The sequence below is a fragment of the Diadema antillarum genome, unplaced genomic scaffold (genome assembly GCF_040938485.1).
Source record: "Diadema antillarum isolate AM-2024a unplaced genomic scaffold, OU_Dant_1.0 seq00000958_RagTag, whole genome shotgun sequence".
Lineage (NCBI taxonomy): Eukaryota > Metazoa > Echinodermata > Echinoidea > Diadematoida > Diadematidae > Diadema > Diadema antillarum.
In genome coordinates this window covers 435,221-455,349 of record NW_027271806.1, presented here as the reverse complement: position 1 = coordinate 455,349, position 20,129 = coordinate 435,221, and the positions used below count along the sequence as shown (strand labels likewise).

Sequence of the window (20,129 nt, the reverse complement as noted above, 5' to 3'; positions counted from 1 at the left end):
TTAGACCATTTTGTTACACTCATCTTCTTTCCTTTCATTCACTAGGACTGTACATTTATGGCCATTATCTTTCCTCCAACCTTAAAGCCACTGTCAGCTGCCAAAACTTGTGCAACATCAGAAGAAAAAAGAAGAAGAGATAAGCAAACAAACATGATGCAACAGAAGTATACAAACTTGAGACGAGCTACGGCCCTTGCCTAGAAAGAGTCTATTAGTTGTCTCATCTTCCTCCAAGTAGGTGGAGATTCCACACTGGAAGGCAGTCCAAGTGCCATGCACCGTAACATGGAGTACTGGTTTTGTTTTTCAGATTTTGTCTTACATCACGTTTCTGGCTGCTCTCATCCTACTATGCCCATGATACCACCTCCAGCCATCCTGCCTGGAAATCTGGACCATGTCTGCATCTTTGCAAAAACAAGTGATGGGCGATCAGCAGCTCTGGGCAGAGTCAGTTAGAGCACTGCGACGGTGCCTCCTTTTCTGGTTGCGGATTTTTGCCCCCAACTTCCAAGTCGACCATTTGTTCGCCGCAAAGCTTCGCTCGCAGTCTCAAATGACACTGCCTCCGTCTCTTGAAGGGGTCGGCACACAGGCAGCTTTGCTTCGTCACATCCATGATGGCATCTGCTTCTGGACTATTGCTACGGCGTCGGGTCGGCCCATTTCCTGCAGGGCTCCGGCTAGCCTCATAAGGGCACCTTCTTCACAGTCGCGGGCCTCCCACAGGTCCAGGATTTGGTCCGTGGGACTCGACTTGATGGCAAAGAAGTTGATGTACCTGTTTTAGGATTCATGAGGGGGGGAGGGGTAGGGAAAGGAGGTAGTAGAAGAATGATGAGAAGTTCTTATTCCTAAATGTGTAAATATTGGTGTGATTAAAACCCTGATGCATGATATATGAGAGAGTGAAAAGAAAAAATGCTGAGCAATATATATCACAAATTTCAAATTTGCAAAACAAGCGGAATGTAGAGTTACACATTTTGATCAGGCTATGATAAAACAAGCTAATGAATCACACAAACTTTGCTTAATATAACAATGGGAGAGCTTATAAGATTGAAGGACTTTGACACTGGAGCAGATAAAAAATATGGGGTTATTCAACCAAATGCCTGTAAAATGACTTGGCAAGTTGTGGTAAAGTGTATGGGCACAGATGGTAGTTTCTCTTGTACACAGAGCTAAATCAATAGATATCATCAATTCAATACTATAGTATTGAATTGATGATATCTATTGATTTCTCATTTTTTTACACACTAATAACATAAACCATACATATGCTTAATGATTTACTGCATACATGCAATATTTTGCAGTGTACAAAAGCTCAAAAATATTCCACTCTGCAGAGCCAATGGGAAACAAAAGTAACGCAAATATATTGGGAGGTATTAATCTATTTACAAAAATACTCTCCCCTGCAAAAATCATATGTGATCTATATTCACTAATAATGGCTTTGTGGGATATATAGATTACAGGAATATGTTTCACTTTTCCGGCGACGCTACTCACCCATCAACTCCCAGCTTCCTAGCCAACATCCTCCAGTCGTTACCCTTGGCTTTGGGCGTGTCCAGGCAGGAGCAGAGGGCCGCTCGGACCGGCTTGGACAGGTGGAAGGCTTTCTGGGGAGGCTCCATGTTGCAGTTGATGTAGCCGTTCAGGCACAACTCCTGGTCACCGCAAACCTGCTGGTCAGAGGGAGATGCAATGCGAAATATTTCTTTCGGCATCTCCCAATTGAGTTTAAAAACCATAGTTGTTGTTGTTCTTTTTCTCTCTCTTTTTTAGTCATTGTATGCCTCTTATGTGAGAAACATGCACATATCAGCTACAGGCTTACATTTGCCATTAAGAATGTGAATGCTTTGCCACGTGAAGGATGTTTATGTGAATAGGTAATTGGCCTCTGTGCTTTTGCTTGAGTGACTGCACCTGCTGTTTCTTGGAACTGAGTTAATGTAAATCTGTTTCTTGGACCTGAGTTAATGTATAATTTACAAAGTATCTTTTAATGAACTTGCAGTAATTGATTCTTTATATAGTTTCCTGTGTATGTATGTATATATCTCTTTTTTTCGCTCTTTTCACGTTCAACCAATGATGATAGTTTGTGTTGTGATGTATGTTTAGTTCCCTGTATTTTCTTTTTTGAGTATTCATTCAATGTTATATGTAATTTGTTGCTTATCTGTTGTCAATATGTGTTTTTGAATGTGTGACAAAACCAATTTTTCATGCCATGTTTTAATACATAATTTGGACAAATAAAGAAATGAATGAATGAGTGATAATCCGAATGAAATCTACTGACTATAACATAATCATCCCATGCCTGTGTTTTATTTCATAACTGTAAATTACCAATAGGCCTATTTTATTCACACATTCAAATTCATGGATTGTTTGCTGTTTCACGCTACGGAAATTTCTAAGTGTAGCAAAAAAAGCTGCTGAAAATTGCTTATCCAATAGTGGCGAGCCAATGGAGTAAAATGGAGTCAAAAGGGGCCTGAGCTTTCAAGCCTAGCACAATCTTCGTCAGAGGTAAAATGAGTACGGAAATTTCTGACAACAAATTGGATATCACCATATGTATGTTCACGAAGATGGGGTTTCCTCTCTATGACCTTTCTATCTCTCTCCCACAAGTTTGGCAGCCACTGCTGAATTAATTTTACTATAACTCTTAAAAACAGCAACATTTTAATGATAACTTCTTTGTAAAAAAAAAAAACAGAGTCAAACTTTCTCATCCATAATGACGAGACTTAATTATCCATGAAGTATACAGTATGCCATCATCCTGTGAATGCTATGGAAAGCTTCGCACAACAATGTGACATCTATTTTGTGATGCGCTTTGACCACTTACACCATCAACATTCCTTTCCATGACTTGCATACTGGTGGTGTAGGTGCCCTGTGTGACCTCCAGCCGACACCCGATGGGACCGATTCCAGGCTCCGTCTTGGCCAAGGCAAATGAACAGTGTAACGTGTTGGACGTTCCACTCCATACATGATAAAACGGAATCTCCTACAAATCAAACAGACACGGTAATAGAGGTGATTTTAATGATGAATAGGTTTTGTTTCTGTAACATCATTCTCATCAAGGGTATTATATGACACACAGTGCTGCTACTACTGGGAAAAAGTAGAAATGAAGAAAGATTTAAAACTTACAGTCTACTTGTTGCAATGTAGCATTAAGCATAATTCTTGAAAGTCTGGAATTACTGATTGTACATATCATGCACTTATACTTTTCGAAGTTTGCAATTTATATATCATTTTGCAACTCAAAATTGGTCTTTAAATTGATTTTTTTTTTGTCATTGTTGTTTAAAAAAGAAAGCAAAATATCAGGGTCTCATTTCGATTCATATAGGTTGTTGGGAAAGCATTTCTTGCTAGAAAAGTAATTTCTTGTAGCAACAGCCAATGAGGAAGCAAGAATCATATCATCATCAAGACACTTGCCATTGCAGCAAGAATTGCTGTCATAGCAACTCTTTATGAAATGGAGCCCAGGACTTTCTAGAATTTAGAATTATTATTATTATTATTATTATTATTTATTCGGCAATTCAATATACAATATACAATACAAGCTGACATAAAATACAAACAGAAAATCGTAAATACATGATATAAAAATTGTGGTGGTTCGAGGTGCATGCTGCTGGTTGCCAGAATCTAACTTGAATTGGAATTGATTATATACATATACATATATATATATATATATATATATATATATATATATATATATATATATATATATATATATATATATATATATATATATAATCTCAATTATAATATACATTCATATATTTCATCTCAATTATAACTCTGCATCTTTTATGTCAACATTTAAGATGCAAATTGACAACTTGATGACTGAGGAACAATTAATGTGCACTTTTCCAAGCCAGATACAATTGCCCCAGTCTCTTGTTCCAATTCTGATCGGTGAACAGTTTTGTGAGAGTGCACTGCTGGTGTGATGTCCGATACCAACCTGACAGTTCTTGGCCAGCTTGCATTGCCAGCCAGACACAATGTCATGGATCTCCAGGCGAAGATTATTGCCGTTGTCGTGGTAATCGAATTGACACGTTCCCTGGAGAGGCTGTCCACCCAACCTCCTCTCTACTTCTTGGATGTGCTGTTAGGGGAAAACAAGGAAATGGGGTGTGAATAAAACATTCTCCTCAAATAATTGTTGGTGAAGTTTCAAATTGGCAACCTCCCAGGTTCTGCAAACTTCATCCCTGGAAAGTTCTTGAATTGCTTATCTCACAATAAGTGAAATATCCTGAAGCACCCTGCTAAATATTCAACTGTTATATTTCAAACATCATTCCAGCACTCATTTGCAATTTGAGAAAATAATGTTTGTTTGTTTTTTTGGGTGGGTGCGCATTTGAGAGATACTGTGCAATGTCATGCCTTCTAATGCAGGTGCCATGTTGACTTTATGTACTACACATATAAACATCACTTTCACCCTTTTTATCGGATACTGCAGATCATTCACTCTAACGGCAAATATATTTTGAGGAAGTTCAGAGAGTTCTTTAACTATTAAAGAAAGTGCAAGATGTGGCAAAAAATCGGCACATGCATTTCAAGCAACATTAAGCCATCTTAACTGAAATTTTGTGAGGAACTGGAACAGAGGACTATTTATCTGAATGTTGCATTTTAGTACAATATTCTTCATTTTGGAGATTTCGAAGGATTTTTTTCTCAGGCAAGATTGTCCACACTTCACATATTGCACATATGGAACTTTATTTGTGAAAACATGTGAATTGAATAAAGTATTCTGATTAAAAGAAATGAATACTTTTCTTACTGCTTTCTTAAAAATTATTTTCCAGTATTAACTTTTCTCCATTATGTAGCCTTTGCATACAAGAAGAGATGGCTCGCTTACCTCGAGAGCGTCAGGCGTGTCCTCCGCTATGTAGACCTTGATGTGGTAGTCCAGCGTGGAGCGCAGCGCCGGCCCAAAGGCGAGCAGCTTTAACCGCTTGGCTGCCTGCCTCTCGGGCTGCGACTCGCCGCTGAACGTGTACCACCCCAGCTGGTCTGTGACGATGCAGCAGCGGTGACTATCCACCTGGCAGAAGACGGGCGAGTTCAACGTCTCCTCCCCGACCGTCGTTTGCGTCTGTCAGGTGACAATGGACACATCTCACTAGTTAACACTGTTTCACTGCTGTTTAATGTGTTACCAGTACTTGCAGGCATGAAGAGTAAACATATGATGCACAGGCTTGAGTGGCCTGGTGAGATATACATTGTATACAACAATGGATGAACAGACTTCTTTTGAATGTCTTAAACTCACCTGCAAAAGGTGAATGTGTTTAAACAATTCTTAAACCTTAAGAAATCGGCATTAATGCAGACATAATTTTGCTTTTAACTATTAGTTTTGTCACACTAGAATAACCATGTCGTCTTTCTCTTACTGTTTTGATTAAAAAGTCAAAGAAAGCTGAAATTGACTCTTTGTCTGCCATGGTGTAAACACCCCTGTGTGCCACATCATTCTGACTGCAACACATTTTGGGAAAACAGTCCATTCTTCAAAGCCATGTAGCTACTTACAGAAGATTTTATGCTCAAAATGCAGTATAGCAAAAGGGTGCAGAATACTGCAAACTTTGCTGTGATGTACATTTTACGACAAAATTTGGCTTTTCTTTTCTTGTACAAAGATAGCCAGTCTTCAAAACAAATCGGTTAGTGCATAGTCATGTGCTTGAGCAAAATATGTGAAATTTGAAAGCCATCATCTGAGTTGGATGTGCCAATGCGGCACAAAAAGAGTTCAGCAACATTGTCATCATCCTGAGCATTTGAAGATACCTTCAGATGGAATCATACCTCCCAGCATTTGTCGTCAGTAGGGTGTGTGCCACTGCCGAAGACAGAGAACCTCCAGTCATTCTTGCTCATCTGGGCACTGTGAGGCAGGACCAGGACCACAGACTTGGCCAGGACCACAGTTGGCGGACCGCACAGGACCACGGGGCTCAGCAGAGTCTGGTTGTGCTCCGTGTGAGGGCGGTCCATCAGCTCGTGGGAGACGGCCAGGTAGATCTCCTCCGTCTGCCCCCTCGGTATGGCACCCTCGGGTATCATCAGGCTGACTCCTGCGGGGTGGGAAGGTTAGAAGTGGTTCGGCCTTAAATTACTGATAGACTTTTCTTTTGAAGCATGATGAAAAGTGAATATTTCAGTTTTCTTAGAAATATCATCACTGAATTCATGGTTTTCAAATGCATTTTTTAACTAATCGGCATTTTTAGGCATAGGCATTTTTAACTATTAAATATAGGTAATTTGAATTATCAAATATTACAAAAAAAGAGAGAGAAACACAAAAATATTTCACACTCACATCCAAGCAGGAAGGCAAACCTTATGAAATTTGAAGATGCTATTTTCATGCTAGCAGGTGAATTAACCAGATCATGCTCTCTCTTACAAATTCTTATAACTACCACTTTCAAGCTTTCTGACATCCATTTTGAATGGCATGCCCTTGCCCACAATCTTGCAAATCACACACCTGCATCTTGTAGGACCAGTCTGCCTCCTCTGAAGCCCACATGACCCTTGGCTATGCTGAATTCTGACTGTGGAGGGAGCCCTCCGGCACTGCCCATGGATCCCCTCCCGGGGTCCGAGTCGTACATGGACTGTGGCTCCAGGCTCTCCTCTGAGGAGTGGCCCTGCAGCACATAGTTCTCGTCAGCCTCCTCCATGATGTAGCCATTGTTGTCCTCCAGGTCGCCATAGCAACGGGCCTGGCAGTACCGGGGATCTTGGGGATCGGGCGGGTTGAGCGTTGCATATATGTGCTTGTCCTGCCCGGGCCCGACCAGCGGCACGTACGTGTGACTCTTGGTCGGCGACAGCGTGTGCGAGTGCGGATGGGAGTGCAGGGAGCCGTTTGTGAGGGAGTACTGCGAAACATCCGAAGACCCAAGGCAGCCCAGCTGCGTAATCGTCCCGCCCTTCTTCGGGGAGAACGAAACTGTGAGCGGGTGGGGCAACTTCCCGTTGGTCAGGTCCGGGTGATGCGGATGAGTCGGCGTGCACGAAATGGGGACCTTCTCGTCGGGGTTTGGCAGGGCAACGTGGGTAGCGCGCATGGAGTGAGTGGTTTGTGTAATGTCTGGTTGCGCTGTAAGCATAGCCAGGTTACATTCTTCTGTTAGCATCGGCATGGCAACGACACCCCAGACCAAAATAAAAACAAAAAAGAACAAAACCAAAAAAATCTCAACAAACCATGCAAAATGAAATCAATAAGGATATGATAAAACAAAATAATTTCAACACTATCACCACTTGTACTATTGGATCAATAACAACATCAACAACAAAAAAGTTTGTTGGGGGTTATCTAGAAATCATAACAATACAACATATCAATAAGGGTAGAATATATTTTAAGGGAAAAAGACATTTGGAAAAGAGCAATCACTTTAAGCCTAATAAGGCATGAAAATAGCATGGACTATAACATGTTGTAAACATGGGCAATGGTCACATTTAAAAATCATGACATGTAAAAAACAACTTTTTGGAAGTATCACCATGAATCGATGCAAAGCTAATTTCAAAATTGGTCACAGTGAAAAGAAAATGTTATACTAAAAACAGAAATGTACTGTGACTGGCAGACAACACAGTGTGCGGCTTTTATTTTACAAAGCAGTTCTGACTGTATGTATGCTAAAACAGGAAACTTGTCTGGTATGCACTACTCTAACTTCTGTTTGTTTGTATACATTCCTGCTTGGAATGATTATATTGCACTGTTTGTGGCAAGTGACAATCAATCACAGCACTGTAAAATCAAGACAAGGAAAAATAATTCTATTCAATCTATACAAGTAGGATGTGGATACGTACATTCAAAGAAATGACTACCTGGTCCAAATTTGACAAGCACAGAATAACAGATAATTGAACAGAAATGGTACTAAAAACGAAAATTCCAGCACCGTCTATCCCCATACACCATAAAACATGTCATTTTTATCAATAAAAAAGAGCTGTCAGGGATACTCTACGGGTGGTAATGTGGATTTTCCGACTATTGAAAGTTATGACATAAACAAGGAGTTCTGGGAATGGCAGAAGGTGGGATTGGTTGGATATGCAATAAATTTTGCACAGTGGAAATACTGACGTATGCTGATGTTTTCCTTTCAAAGACTTAATACATGCATGTTGAATTACGCATTCGTTTCCCTATAACCAGGACATCTACCTTCAAAGAGAGCAATAGATTTGTTTAATGACTTATTTAAAGAATTAGAGCATGAACTGCCAATAACGAATTGCTTGTCTTGTATATTCAGAAAGCTTGGCCACGCCTTGCCCACTACTGCAACAACTACGGCACCCATACTTGATTATAAAGATGGAAATTATATAATGGTAGAACCAGGCAAAGTGAATAGCTCATTACCTATGAGCCCTCAAGGGTAAATAACTATGAATTTGGATATATCACTTATCCTGCCTATAATATTAAAAATTTTCACAGTTGCAAACCAGAAAGGATTTTTTTGTTGTCCTCCATTCCATTTCTAGCCATTTCTTTCAACCCAGGCTGTCATCTAAATTGCAATCACTATAAGCCCGTTCCTCTTCTTCTCATTAGTTCCATGACATTTGCTCCTGTAACAACTGCTCCCATGAAATATCTGCAGGCTTAGCCAAACATATATTCTACCCACAAATATAATCCTAACCCTAATCCTCACATCAAATTAAGCCTAAAAAACGATCACAACCCTAACACTAATGCTAACTAAATCCTTGTAGAAAACAAGAGCAGAGCAATTGTTGCAGGAGCTAATGTTGTGTCACCCTTCTCTTCAGCTCACAAAGACATAGGAATCGAGTCCAACCTGTTGATGTGGTGGTGAAGCTGGGCGTGTTCCGTTTCCTCTTGGTGGTCAGGTAGATGGCGATGAAGATGAAGACGAGCAGGAGGACGATGACAGCCAGGGATATGCCGATGTAGAGCGGGATCTCGGAGAAACCCGACTTCTTGGCTGAGCAACAGAAAGAGGAGAAATGAACAGGACATGATGAGTTTGAAGTCGGCATCACCTGGCTGCACGAGATGCCAGCAGCCCCCTTCCCCCATCAGTAACTCTTTTGTTGCTGCTGTTTACTACACTGCATGCAATATCAGTGGCATTTCACAGCAGAGGGTTTATCACCATTCAATTTCCAATTCTCTTCTTGTGCAAATTATGCAGTTGAAAGGAAGGGATAATTTGCTTTTCAACTGTACAAAGTCTTGACAGAATAGGCCAGATCAAAACTAATTGACTTCATGGTAAGATTACCATGCACATTGTAGGTGGCAAGGATCACAGGCCACTTTTCCATCAACTCTACGTCCTAAAGGTACCAGTAACTGCAGATTTATAGCAACTTTTGCTGCAGCATTTTCATCAATTCAGAAGAGTAGGGCTAAGCCAAAAAAAAAAACAAACTACTACTAAAATACTCCAATCTATATTTTCCTCATGCTCATCCACTACTCTCTGTAAAGAATACAGATGGAAAATGTAATGTATGACGCGTGAAGAAAGAAGGAGAGTGCAGAGAGAGAGAGAGAGAGAGAAGTGCAAAAAAGAGCCTGAGGGAGATAGGGAGCAAAATATTGAAGGATATCGCCGTGCAGATATTTGACGATGAGATGAAGTGACATTTCAAATGAATCGGGGAAATGGACGGATAACTGAAACTCATTCGTGTGCCCTCCCAGCCTTCACAACCAATAACATCCTCAAACTTCACCTCTGCAAGCATATTTGTGCAAAAACAAAACAAAGAAACACACAATATCAAATCGCCCATATCAACTAAGAAAGCTGTTTGGTAAATGCATTGTGTATTTCATTCTTTTTTTTGGGGGGGGGGGGGGAGGGGGAGATTAAAATGGCTTTAATTATCTGTTTACTCTGAGTAAAAATCCATTATCCTTTAAGTGATATTAAGAGATACAGAATTTTACAGTTGCAAATTTCAAGTACATGGTTGGAAAATATGAAGTAAAAGACAGCACTAATTGTTCACTTCAGGTTGACAAATCAGCCCAGCTAGCTACATGACAGGATGTGAGCTGAATTTTATACAACAAATGGGAAGATCGCCCTCTAGTGGCAAGATGCTGGACAAGTCAGTGAAACCACAAATTCTTGCAACCTTGTTTTGGGCTGCACTCCCATTGTTGTTAGTTGTTGCTGTTGCTTTTTAACAATGAGCTTAGAATACTATGCAATAGTACCAATAATCATAGGAGAGAAAAAGAAACAAAGATTGAAAAGTCATTTTGCAGAGATTGTTCACATTCAGTCTGATATAAAAAACAAAGGAGTTCATCAAATTAGCGCAGAATTACACTCATATGAACACACATTTACCTTGGGTCTTTGCTACAAGATGAAACCAGTTCTTGTTAATATCCATCCATATACTGGTAGTACAAAATTGTGAGTAACAACAAGTGTGCTGAAAATGGGGTGAAATCACTCAACTACACATGAAGCAAAAGAAACAACAAAAAATGAAAATAAAAATATAGGGCTGGATAAATTCATCTCGAAAAGAAAAGCGACAAATTTCTCACCAGAAGGGTTTTGTGAGGTTGTGTCCTCTCCACTTGGGGATAAGAGGGTCCTGTCTTCAAACACTGAGCGAGGGAAATAAATCATAATCAAATCAAATCATAGTCACATCTATCCACCAGATGTTAAAATATCCATGCAAACATATCATTTGGGGAATGGTTACAAACTTACATGCATCCATTTACAAGGTATGATAATAGGAAAATATGCACACATAGGTGTAGAGTTTTGGTACGAGACATCAATAGCTAAAGGGATGGTATAGTATTGGTTTATATGCAGATTCAACTTTTAACTTTTTGTGAGATACTTAGAAACCACTTCATGAAATGTTAAAAGGCATGCAATTCTAAGAGGAATTCAACGTTTATTTGATGAAAATCAGTTTTGAAATGGCTGAGATATCAAAAAATAAGGGAAAACAAAGCGTTCCTAATCAAAGGTGGGTCCCACCCTTTATTAGAATCGCTTTGTTTTAAATATCTCAGCCATTTCAAAACCATTTTGCACCAAATAAAATTTGAATTCCTCCTGAAATCATATGCTCTTTCATTATTTTATAGGTTTCTCATTATCTAAAAAAAAAAAAAAATCATCGTCAAAAAATGTTGGAAACCTGAAGCCCTATCTCAACCAAAACAGTATCATCCCTTCAAGAGATGGGAGAACTGAGAAGTACACCTGCTAAGAGTTGGGAGGGTAAGTGTCTTTATTCTTATATCATTCTGGTACTGTAAAACCACAAATATTCACGGCATGAAACTTTCATGAATTTCAGATATTGTAGTGTAACATGGTCTTTGTCCAAACATAATTATACTACCTCATTAAGAAGTGACATAATTCTTTGTCTCTTTGTAGGCTTTCCATTCATCTTTTATTTCACCTTCTCTTGGGGACGCAAATTTAACCCTTACGATGATACAACTTTTATTTCATGTGGCCAAATCAATTCAATCATAATCTTTCAGTCTCCCTTTACAAGGGTCATACTTCACATTTCCATTAATCACACACAGCAAAATTCCATCAAAGTATCCTGCTGTTAAAAAAGAATGGTGGAAATGTTAGAGCACTTCTTATCTTGCTGTTTTACCTGTCAGCTTCATTTCATATAATTCTATGTTATCTCTGCACCTTAAACATGAATGACAGATAATGTACTACTACCCATGGGTCTGCTACTTAAAGGAGACATAAGACGTGATTAGCTCTCGGCAAGACGGATTGCGCAGGATAAGGTTTGACGTCCAAGAAATACATAATTGTCAGCAATCGTATGAGGCGCATGAACTGGACAGAACTGTGCCATGACCGGGTGATGCTATCAAAACTCTTTAACGCAAAATGCTCTCATGATCGGACCTCTCTTCATTAAATTGCATATTTGTCGAGAACTGATCATATCCGACATGACAAAACTAAAAGCAGCGATACAGCCAATTTCCTTGTATGATGCACACAGCTGCTTCTCCATGAGTGTACATTACAGAAACGTGATTAAATCTATCACTGCAATAGGGGAGATTTCCGTGAAATCACTGATCATGTTCACTCAGGTAAGATGTTCTGTCATCTTTGCTGATTGTCAACACCTTAATTGTAAGTGAATGAATAATTCACATAGACAAATCTTGTTTCAAGTTATTTGGATGTTGTATGTACACACCAGTATAGCATCATGCAATTTGTGCATATCTTTCCACACTTTCAAATGTTCATTGTCTAGAATATTTGTCATACTCATCTTGCATATAGGCAATACAGTTAGCCTTTGCAGCAAAGTAAAACATGATGCCACATGCAACCTAGCTGGAAACAAAGACCCACCTTAAATTACATGAATATACTCATACACTTGATGAGAATATACAATGCATATTCCCAAAATGTAACTCACAGACTTTGGAATGTTATCAATCTAACTTTGTATATATCAACTAAGTTGTTTCAAGTGTGAGGCAAGGACAAGCTTGCATTATTTGCCATTTGGGAAGCAGAAGGATGTTCATTCAAACATCACCAGGGACATGTTTTGTGCCTTTTTGCTTCTCACAGAACCAAATAACTATACAACAGATGTACAGAGCACATTCTTGGTGTGCTGAGTGGAAGACACCTTCTTTCGGCATAGAGTTTCAAAGAGATGAGGAGAATTTGATGTATGTATAAAGGTGAGTGCACAGGCTTTAGTAGACTGAACACAGACATACCAACACACATACTGTACATTCACACACATTTAGGCAAACACAAAAGCTGATACATTTCTGTCAACAAACGTAATGCACCTCTTTCAGCAACTGCTTTCAGGAAGGGACCCTTTTGACACCACACTTTACCCCCTTCCCCTCCCACGAGCATCCCAACCACACCTCACGACCTCACTTCTCCTGTGCAGTGCACAGAGGAGGAGTGTTTTGGAAGAGATGAACAAATCTATCGCCAGTCAATCTGCTTAACTTTGGAAGAGAGGTGATGTTAGAAAAGCAAATTATTGGGCTTTGGATTACATTCTACATTTTCAGAGAGAGAAAGAGAGAGAGGTCATGAGAGAGGGTGTTGAATCTTTTGAGAGGAGGCTTACTTTTACGCTTTGTGGTATTGAGGGTAACGTATCCGATACCATCTGTCTCCTCACTGGAATGAATACTATTGTCTCTTAACGCGCAACACACAAGACAAACACACACACACACACACACACACACACACACACAAAGTGCTGTTGAGACACTCGTCACGCTACCATCTGCTCCATATGTATATTTCCCAGAACTCAATGACCATGCAGCAGCATTGCTCAACAGTGAGTGGACTATCACAAATTTTGTTGTTAATAACTTTGTTTTTAGTTTTTATCTCATATATCAGACACACCGTCACTCAGGTTGAGTGTGTAAGAATTGGGAGAGCTGAGTTTGTATAAACTCTACAGCTTAAAGACAATTTCAAAGGCAGACCATAGTGGTGGTGACTTACACTAGGCACCACTGTTTTACATAACAAATTTTCCCCTATACTTTTTGTTCTATCTTTATAAAATACAAAGCTTTAAGATGTGTTTCATAAGGCAAAGTTACGTGTAACGGTGAAATGTGAGAGAGTAGATTTCACTTTAAAGTGATTTGGTTTGTTTGAATATCTAGCAACTTCAACTGGCTCCCTCTTTGCAAATATCATTGCTAAGTATGTGCAACTTTACACAAACTCTTGCTTCAAAGGACGTAATTTATTCTCTTTTAATGCATTTCAAAAAGGAGACTGCGTAAAGTTTTGTGTCCAGGGGACTTGTGAGGTGATGACATCATCAATCACCTCATCTAATTTGCATATCAGATTGTGACCGGTGTCACTGATTTGTGACTACATGCAAGACTTTGAAAGTTGATAACTTTTTTTATTCCATGTTGGATTTGGATAAACTTTTCAGGATACAGGGACATTGGATTCAAGAAGGCACTGCTGCATAAACCCACTCTTTAAATTCCAATGCATCTGCCAAGTTGGAAACGCTCAAATAAAACAGATTTATGTGGCTAGTATGTCAAAAATTGGTAGAAACAATATCAATCTTAATTTGTCTCTTGATTTATAGCCATTGTTCCTGGCTGGTCCCGCCAATTATATACAGGTCCCTTCAAAGACAAATCTTAATTGCTAGCTTTAGCAGGGGAAACCTGGGTGTAAATACATAATCAATTTTCGATTGACGGTTACCTGGCTTTAAATTGTCAATCTCTGTAATGAAGATGGCAGCAATCATTGTGCCATCAAACAGCTAGCGCTCTCTTGAACTCTGGGTCTAGATGTAATTGATTCTACTCTAGATATTGCAGTAAACTTTAGAATGAGGAGTGGCGTTCTACTCCAACATTCTTCGCACTCTTTCGGTTATGGTTGGGGAAAAATCCTACCGAAGGTTGTCTGAAGGGGTCGAGGAGGCGCTCAACCAGAGATGTGATTTGAGTTGAGCCTCGTGTCCCCGGGCGGTCAAAGCGGAGCGCGTCTGATGCAGCATTCCACTGCTGCTTCCACTTTACCCCAAATCCCCATCAAAGTCGCAATCTAAAACAAATGTCGAGATTGCTTCCAACGACCTGGCAGATAATATGTGACAGAATGATGGGCTGCCGAGGCCGATAAAGGAAATTGGCGAGGCACTTTTTGTTTCTTTTCACCCAGCCGAGCAATTACTCAATCCCCCGGCGACTGCGTGCATGATGGTGCAGGCACGTGGGACCAATGAGTGGGGGTGGAGGAATATATCGCTTGGGGTAAACACACATGTACAACATCCACACCACAGCCAGAAAGATTATGATGGACAGTTACCACGCCATCACACTCACAGGCACTGGACATATTGATTCCTTACCCAACGATACAAGATAGCAACTCCCACACGTAACATGGCAAATTCCTCTCTGAAACCTTAAACTTGACATTACAGTGGGCATACATCAGAGAGATCCTCCACACGTGGACAAAGATATACATTCCATTCACTTGTAGTAGAAATTCAAGCAATATGGATCCATTCATATGTCAGATTTCTTCTTGAGTGAGGCATGTCGTATACTTTCATAAAATGCATCACATGCCAGATCATGCATGAAGATCATAAGTCAAGTATTTTATGTCAACTTCTGAATGAACCCTGCATGCAAGCTGTTTGAATTCATGGCCATGTGATGATGAAGATTGACACTACACATTCATTTTTTAATGATTGTTCAATATTAGAAGTTACACATTGCAAAATGCACCAAAATATTTACATTCAAAACATTGTTGATGCAGCATTCATAAACGCAATGGTTGACATGTTTGACAAGTTTGACATCATACGATAAAAATGAAGCAAGATTTCACACTTGCTACACTAATCTATCACAGAATACATTTGACAGGAGCATCATACTAATGATTGCAGTATGACATTGAATGTGATCCTATTGATATGAAATCTATACTTGAGCATGTTCAAGCATGTGCATGTAAAAGCATAGACTCTTGTTTTTCTCTACATTCTGCCTGCATGGAGGCTATGCATCAAGTTGGTTAACATGTTTATGCCTGCCACTACTGTAAAACGAGGAATGTTCGCGTGTATTTTAGTTTCGCGAATTTTGCGAGCGCCAAGATTCGCGAAATTAAAATGCACGCAAAATTTCTTGTCTACACTATGTGCATTGAACACTACGAAAAAGGCCGTCAGCTCCTATTCGCGAAAATTTTGTGCTGTGAATATATCATGTTTTACAGTAACCTGGCCTGCAGCAAAACCAGGGGTCCATTTCATGATAGTCTTATGAGAGACTTCTTGCTTATAAGACACACTTATGCGAGACTTCATGGAATGGATTTCAGAAGTATTAAACTCTCATGAATGGATTCTCTGTAAATAATGACAGGTGAACGTTTAAATGTCCTCTTTCTGTGGGCTCAGAATGATAGAGCATATGTTTGCCTTCATTACGTGTGATACAAAACGCATCGAGCTACTCTTTCATTCCAGCAAAGCTTCCCTACGACGACCGACGGCAAATTCCTCGCCCAAGACACGACAACCTGGTCAGCGCGCAGGCATGGAACCTTTGCTACCCTTTTACTGTGTCAACGAAACAAACCATTCCAAATTTGCTCCCATCGACAGTTGGCAAACTTCTGCGAGCTGCCCGAGAAAACACGACTTTCGTGAAAAAGAGAAGAGGAAAAACTATAAAAAGAAAGGACAAAAAAAAAATTGCAATCCAATATTCTAGGGCAGTTTGATCAGAAAAGAGGAGACTTTTTGACACTCGCTTCCCTCATGTCGGATTGTCTCTCTCTCTCTCCCTGGATTTGACATTCTTTCTTGACTCTTGTCTTGGACGCGAGTGAATACAGGCCACACTCTCCATATTTGTTGCATTACTCACATGTGTAGCACCAATACACTGTGCAAACTGTGATCTAGGTAGGATTTTTTGTGTGACATCAAGTACAGGGAAAAACATAGCGCGCTGGTGTTATGAATGCAATATTTGTCTTACTGGTCTTTGGCCCGAGGTTCATTTTCGTGAAAGCTCTGGTTGAAAACGAAATGTGGGGCAGCCAAAGTTATATCCATAGATCACCAAGGATGAAATTAAAGTGGGTTTGCATTAAAATATCATTGCAAAGTTTACCACTGCAGGCCTAAGTTTGGAAAACGTTTGCATTTTCACCATTTAGATTTTTTAAAACTTTAATGAAAGTGAACGCTGGAGCAAAATGGTGAATAATTCAAACTGAAAAATTAAAGCCATATCATAGATTTGTAAAATTTTTTGGTAGATCCAAACTGGTTAGTGTATTCATGACCTATGACAGAACAAACAAACAAATAAATGAAAAACAACAACAGGAAACTTCATTACAGTGTTACCCTTGCACCACCAAACATCTGCTTTGATGGTAAAGAGTGAAAATACAGAATGAGGAATAAGTCGGTTCATGCTCTATTACCAAGGATACGAGGGAAAAGTTGTTGTCAAGAGATATGCGAGATCTACGGGTGGAGCATGAGGATGGTGTGGAGGACTTGTGCAAAAGACACAAGGACACATACACATCCACACACACGCACACACACATACACACGTCCTCGCCACACACTTTCGGGAGTTGCGGCACCCTCCTTACGGCATTCCCAGATGGGGCTGATGCACCTTCCTCATGTTCCCTCGGTGCTAAACCAATTAACACCGCTGACATATGCACCAAATCTCATCTCTTACTGCTTCACATCTTGTTCACCCCCCCCCCCCCCCACTAATATCCTGCAATATGACTGCTTCTAGAAGTGACTTCTTCACAGGTAATAGATTCACCTACTCAACGCTAGCCATTCACACTGATGGTGGAAAAGACAAGACTTCGGGCACTTGGCAACATTAGGCAACTTGGCAACATTACAGTCATAGTTGACAGTAATGGAGCCAAAAGATGTTTGAAATGGTACGAAGAAGATCACAAACCACGCTGCAGTTGTTTGCCTTGATGTGAAGTTTGCTGCCACACTTTACGATAATGACCCTTACACAAAAAGAACAATATCTGGATTACTCCCTGCGGTTGCGATGAAGTATGAATTGTTGTGAGCCAGCCAGTCTACTGTAAATGCATAAATTCTGTGCATTTCACACTACTTTTGGCTAGCGTGAATTCTAAAACCTGCGAAAATATCTTCATGATTTTCTCTGAACATTTTGAATGGGTTGTGGTACAAATTCAAGAACCCAATAAATATGTTTTTGAGCCGCTCAGAGCAAAAAAATTAATTGCACTGACAGCACAAATTGATGTGGTATGCAAGGAAGAGACAGAAAGAGAAAGAGAGAGAGAAAGAGAGAGGGGGGAGAAAGAGAGAGAGAGAGAAACTGTTGATCTTCAAAGGTGTACCATGGAAAGATGACGACCAGCTTAACTAAAAGGAATGCTGGCTCAAAGGTTTAGGCAAATGACAACATTATCACATGGCTGGCAGATGGGTTTTCGGTTGAATGTTCTCACGAGTCACACAGTCATGATGACGAGAAAGAATTCAAAAGATGATGCCAAAAGGAAAATCCTCACGAAACAAATGAAGAGACGGTAGTCATACAGACGGGACAGACAGAGGTGAAAAAATATTCTGATATATAAATTTTGACTTATACACTAATCTGTGACACGTAGATGGAGACACACAGACAGGAAAGCATATACACACACACACACACACACACACAAACACACTCAAGGGGACAAGCAGGACAGACAGAGAGTGGGTGGAAGATATTGCAAGAATGGCACGACCTAGATTTTTAATCCTATTTGTCGTTCCGTTGCCCCAGCCCTTTAATCCGACATGGAGGTTACATGATGCTCCTGTGCTTTACAGGGTGGTTTTTTTTTTCCTTCAAAATCCTGGCAGATTTTGAATTCCAGGACATCACATGCAGACAAATAACAACATCCATTGAAAACAAGGTGGAAAGTAACAAGAGGGAAAAAGAGGGAAAGAAAATGGAGCACATCATCTCTAAAACAGGGCACTGATCTGAAACAGTTGGGACAATTGGGTGAATGAGAACACTCCTCCATCATACCACTTTATACTCCATGCATCCCAAGCTTTCCTGATTAAAGCTTCGGCCACTTTCATCCAGACCCCGGCTGAAGAAGACAGCGGGTCCATTCGCGGCATGGCTTCAACGAAATTGGCGTAACAGAATGGCCAAACAAAACCCCCGCGCCCTCCTACTCACGGTGACACATGTCACACGGTACTTTACCTCTATATGTGTGCTTCTGACCACCTCAATAAATAGGGGGGCATTTATGTACTCCAGTTCCCTTTCTTTTCTTCTCTTTCCCCCCTCCATTTCGAGCCGACTCATAATCAACGACTATCACAAATCCTCCTCTCTTCACGGGGACAGAGAAAGGAGAAGAGATGCGAGTATTTCATCTGAATAATACGCCCATCCTCTCTCTGTCTATTTCTCTTTCTATCACCAAGTCTGATATGACTGGCAGGAATTCTGGCATAATTATTCCTTGTTTCACAGTGTTGGAAAAATATCACAACATTGAAAATGGCAGAACTGCATTTGAAGGAGAAAGAAAGGACAGTGCTTACATTATAGCATTTGTTGCATTGATATACCTTATGTGCCGTCTTGCCAAATGACAATCTGTTACTCAATATCATATGAAATTTAACCAGATATCAACACAAACCTCGACTATCAATGCTATAGGCTGGGATGTATGCAAATAATATGCTCCAAGAATTTTCATCATAATTTGTTAATTTTTAAAAGGACTACTGAAGGAAAAATATGAATGACTGAAGGAAAAATATGAATGACTGAATGAAAGGCAACATAGCAGTCTTTCATTGTCAAATTCAACAGAGTGGATGTAGGCACTGTCCTTGGTATTATTTCTATCATTTATTTCTCATAACTACACTGCATCTGTGCTCTGGATTCTCCTCTTCTTTTTTCACATCTGTGCTATGGTTTCTTCTTTTTTTTTTTTCTTGGTAATGGAAGGGAAGTCATCTCTACTATGCAGACTTCTCTAAACATATGGTGTAGTGTTAGGGAGATTTTTGTAAGAGGTGCTGATGGTGGGGGGGGGGGGGGTCATGGAGTGAGTGGGGAGCACAGGCCAAGTCAAGAGGGTTAAGAGTGGTATCAGCGTCCCTTAATCCTGGCTTTTAACAATGACAGGAGGACTGTCATGGACTTTCAGCCTCCCTGCTCTTGTCGCAGGGATGGATACGAGGAGCCCACCCCACTCGACGACCGACCTCGCGATGAGATGCCCAGGACTGCCGCATCCTAACCGAATGCCTGCGATGACACTCCCGACCTTATCATTACAAATAAACATTTCCCCGGC

The 20,129-nt window shown here is 40.2% G+C and overlaps 2 protein-coding genes across 2 annotated transcripts in view; both read right to left on the bottom strand.

Annotated features, from left to right (window-relative positions):
- Window positions 1-612: 612 nt before the first annotated feature.
- LOC139741867 (netrin receptor UNC5B-b-like) lies at window positions 613-7,274 on the bottom strand. Its single transcript, XM_071652444.1, has 7 exons — window positions 6,614-7,274; window positions 5,926-6,194; window positions 4,967-5,203; window positions 4,046-4,192; window positions 2,891-3,055; window positions 1,528-1,703; window positions 613-784 (listed from the first exon to the last, which is right to left on the bottom strand). The coding sequence occupies exons 1-7, from the start codon at window positions 7,272-7,274 to the stop codon at window positions 613-615; spliced, it is 1,827 nt and encodes a 608-aa protein (XP_071508545.1).
- A 1,642-nt stretch (window positions 7,275-8,916) lies between these two features.
- Window positions 8,917-20,129, bottom strand: part of LOC139741866 (netrin receptor UNC5C-like) — a 44,550-nt gene continuing 33,337 nt past the window's right edge. Inside the window, exon 6 of the mRNA XM_071652442.1 lies at window positions 8,917-9,119. Coding sequence (XP_071508543.1) covers window positions 8,917-9,119 — 203 coding nt within the window. The remainder of the gene's footprint in view (window positions 9,120-20,129) is intronic.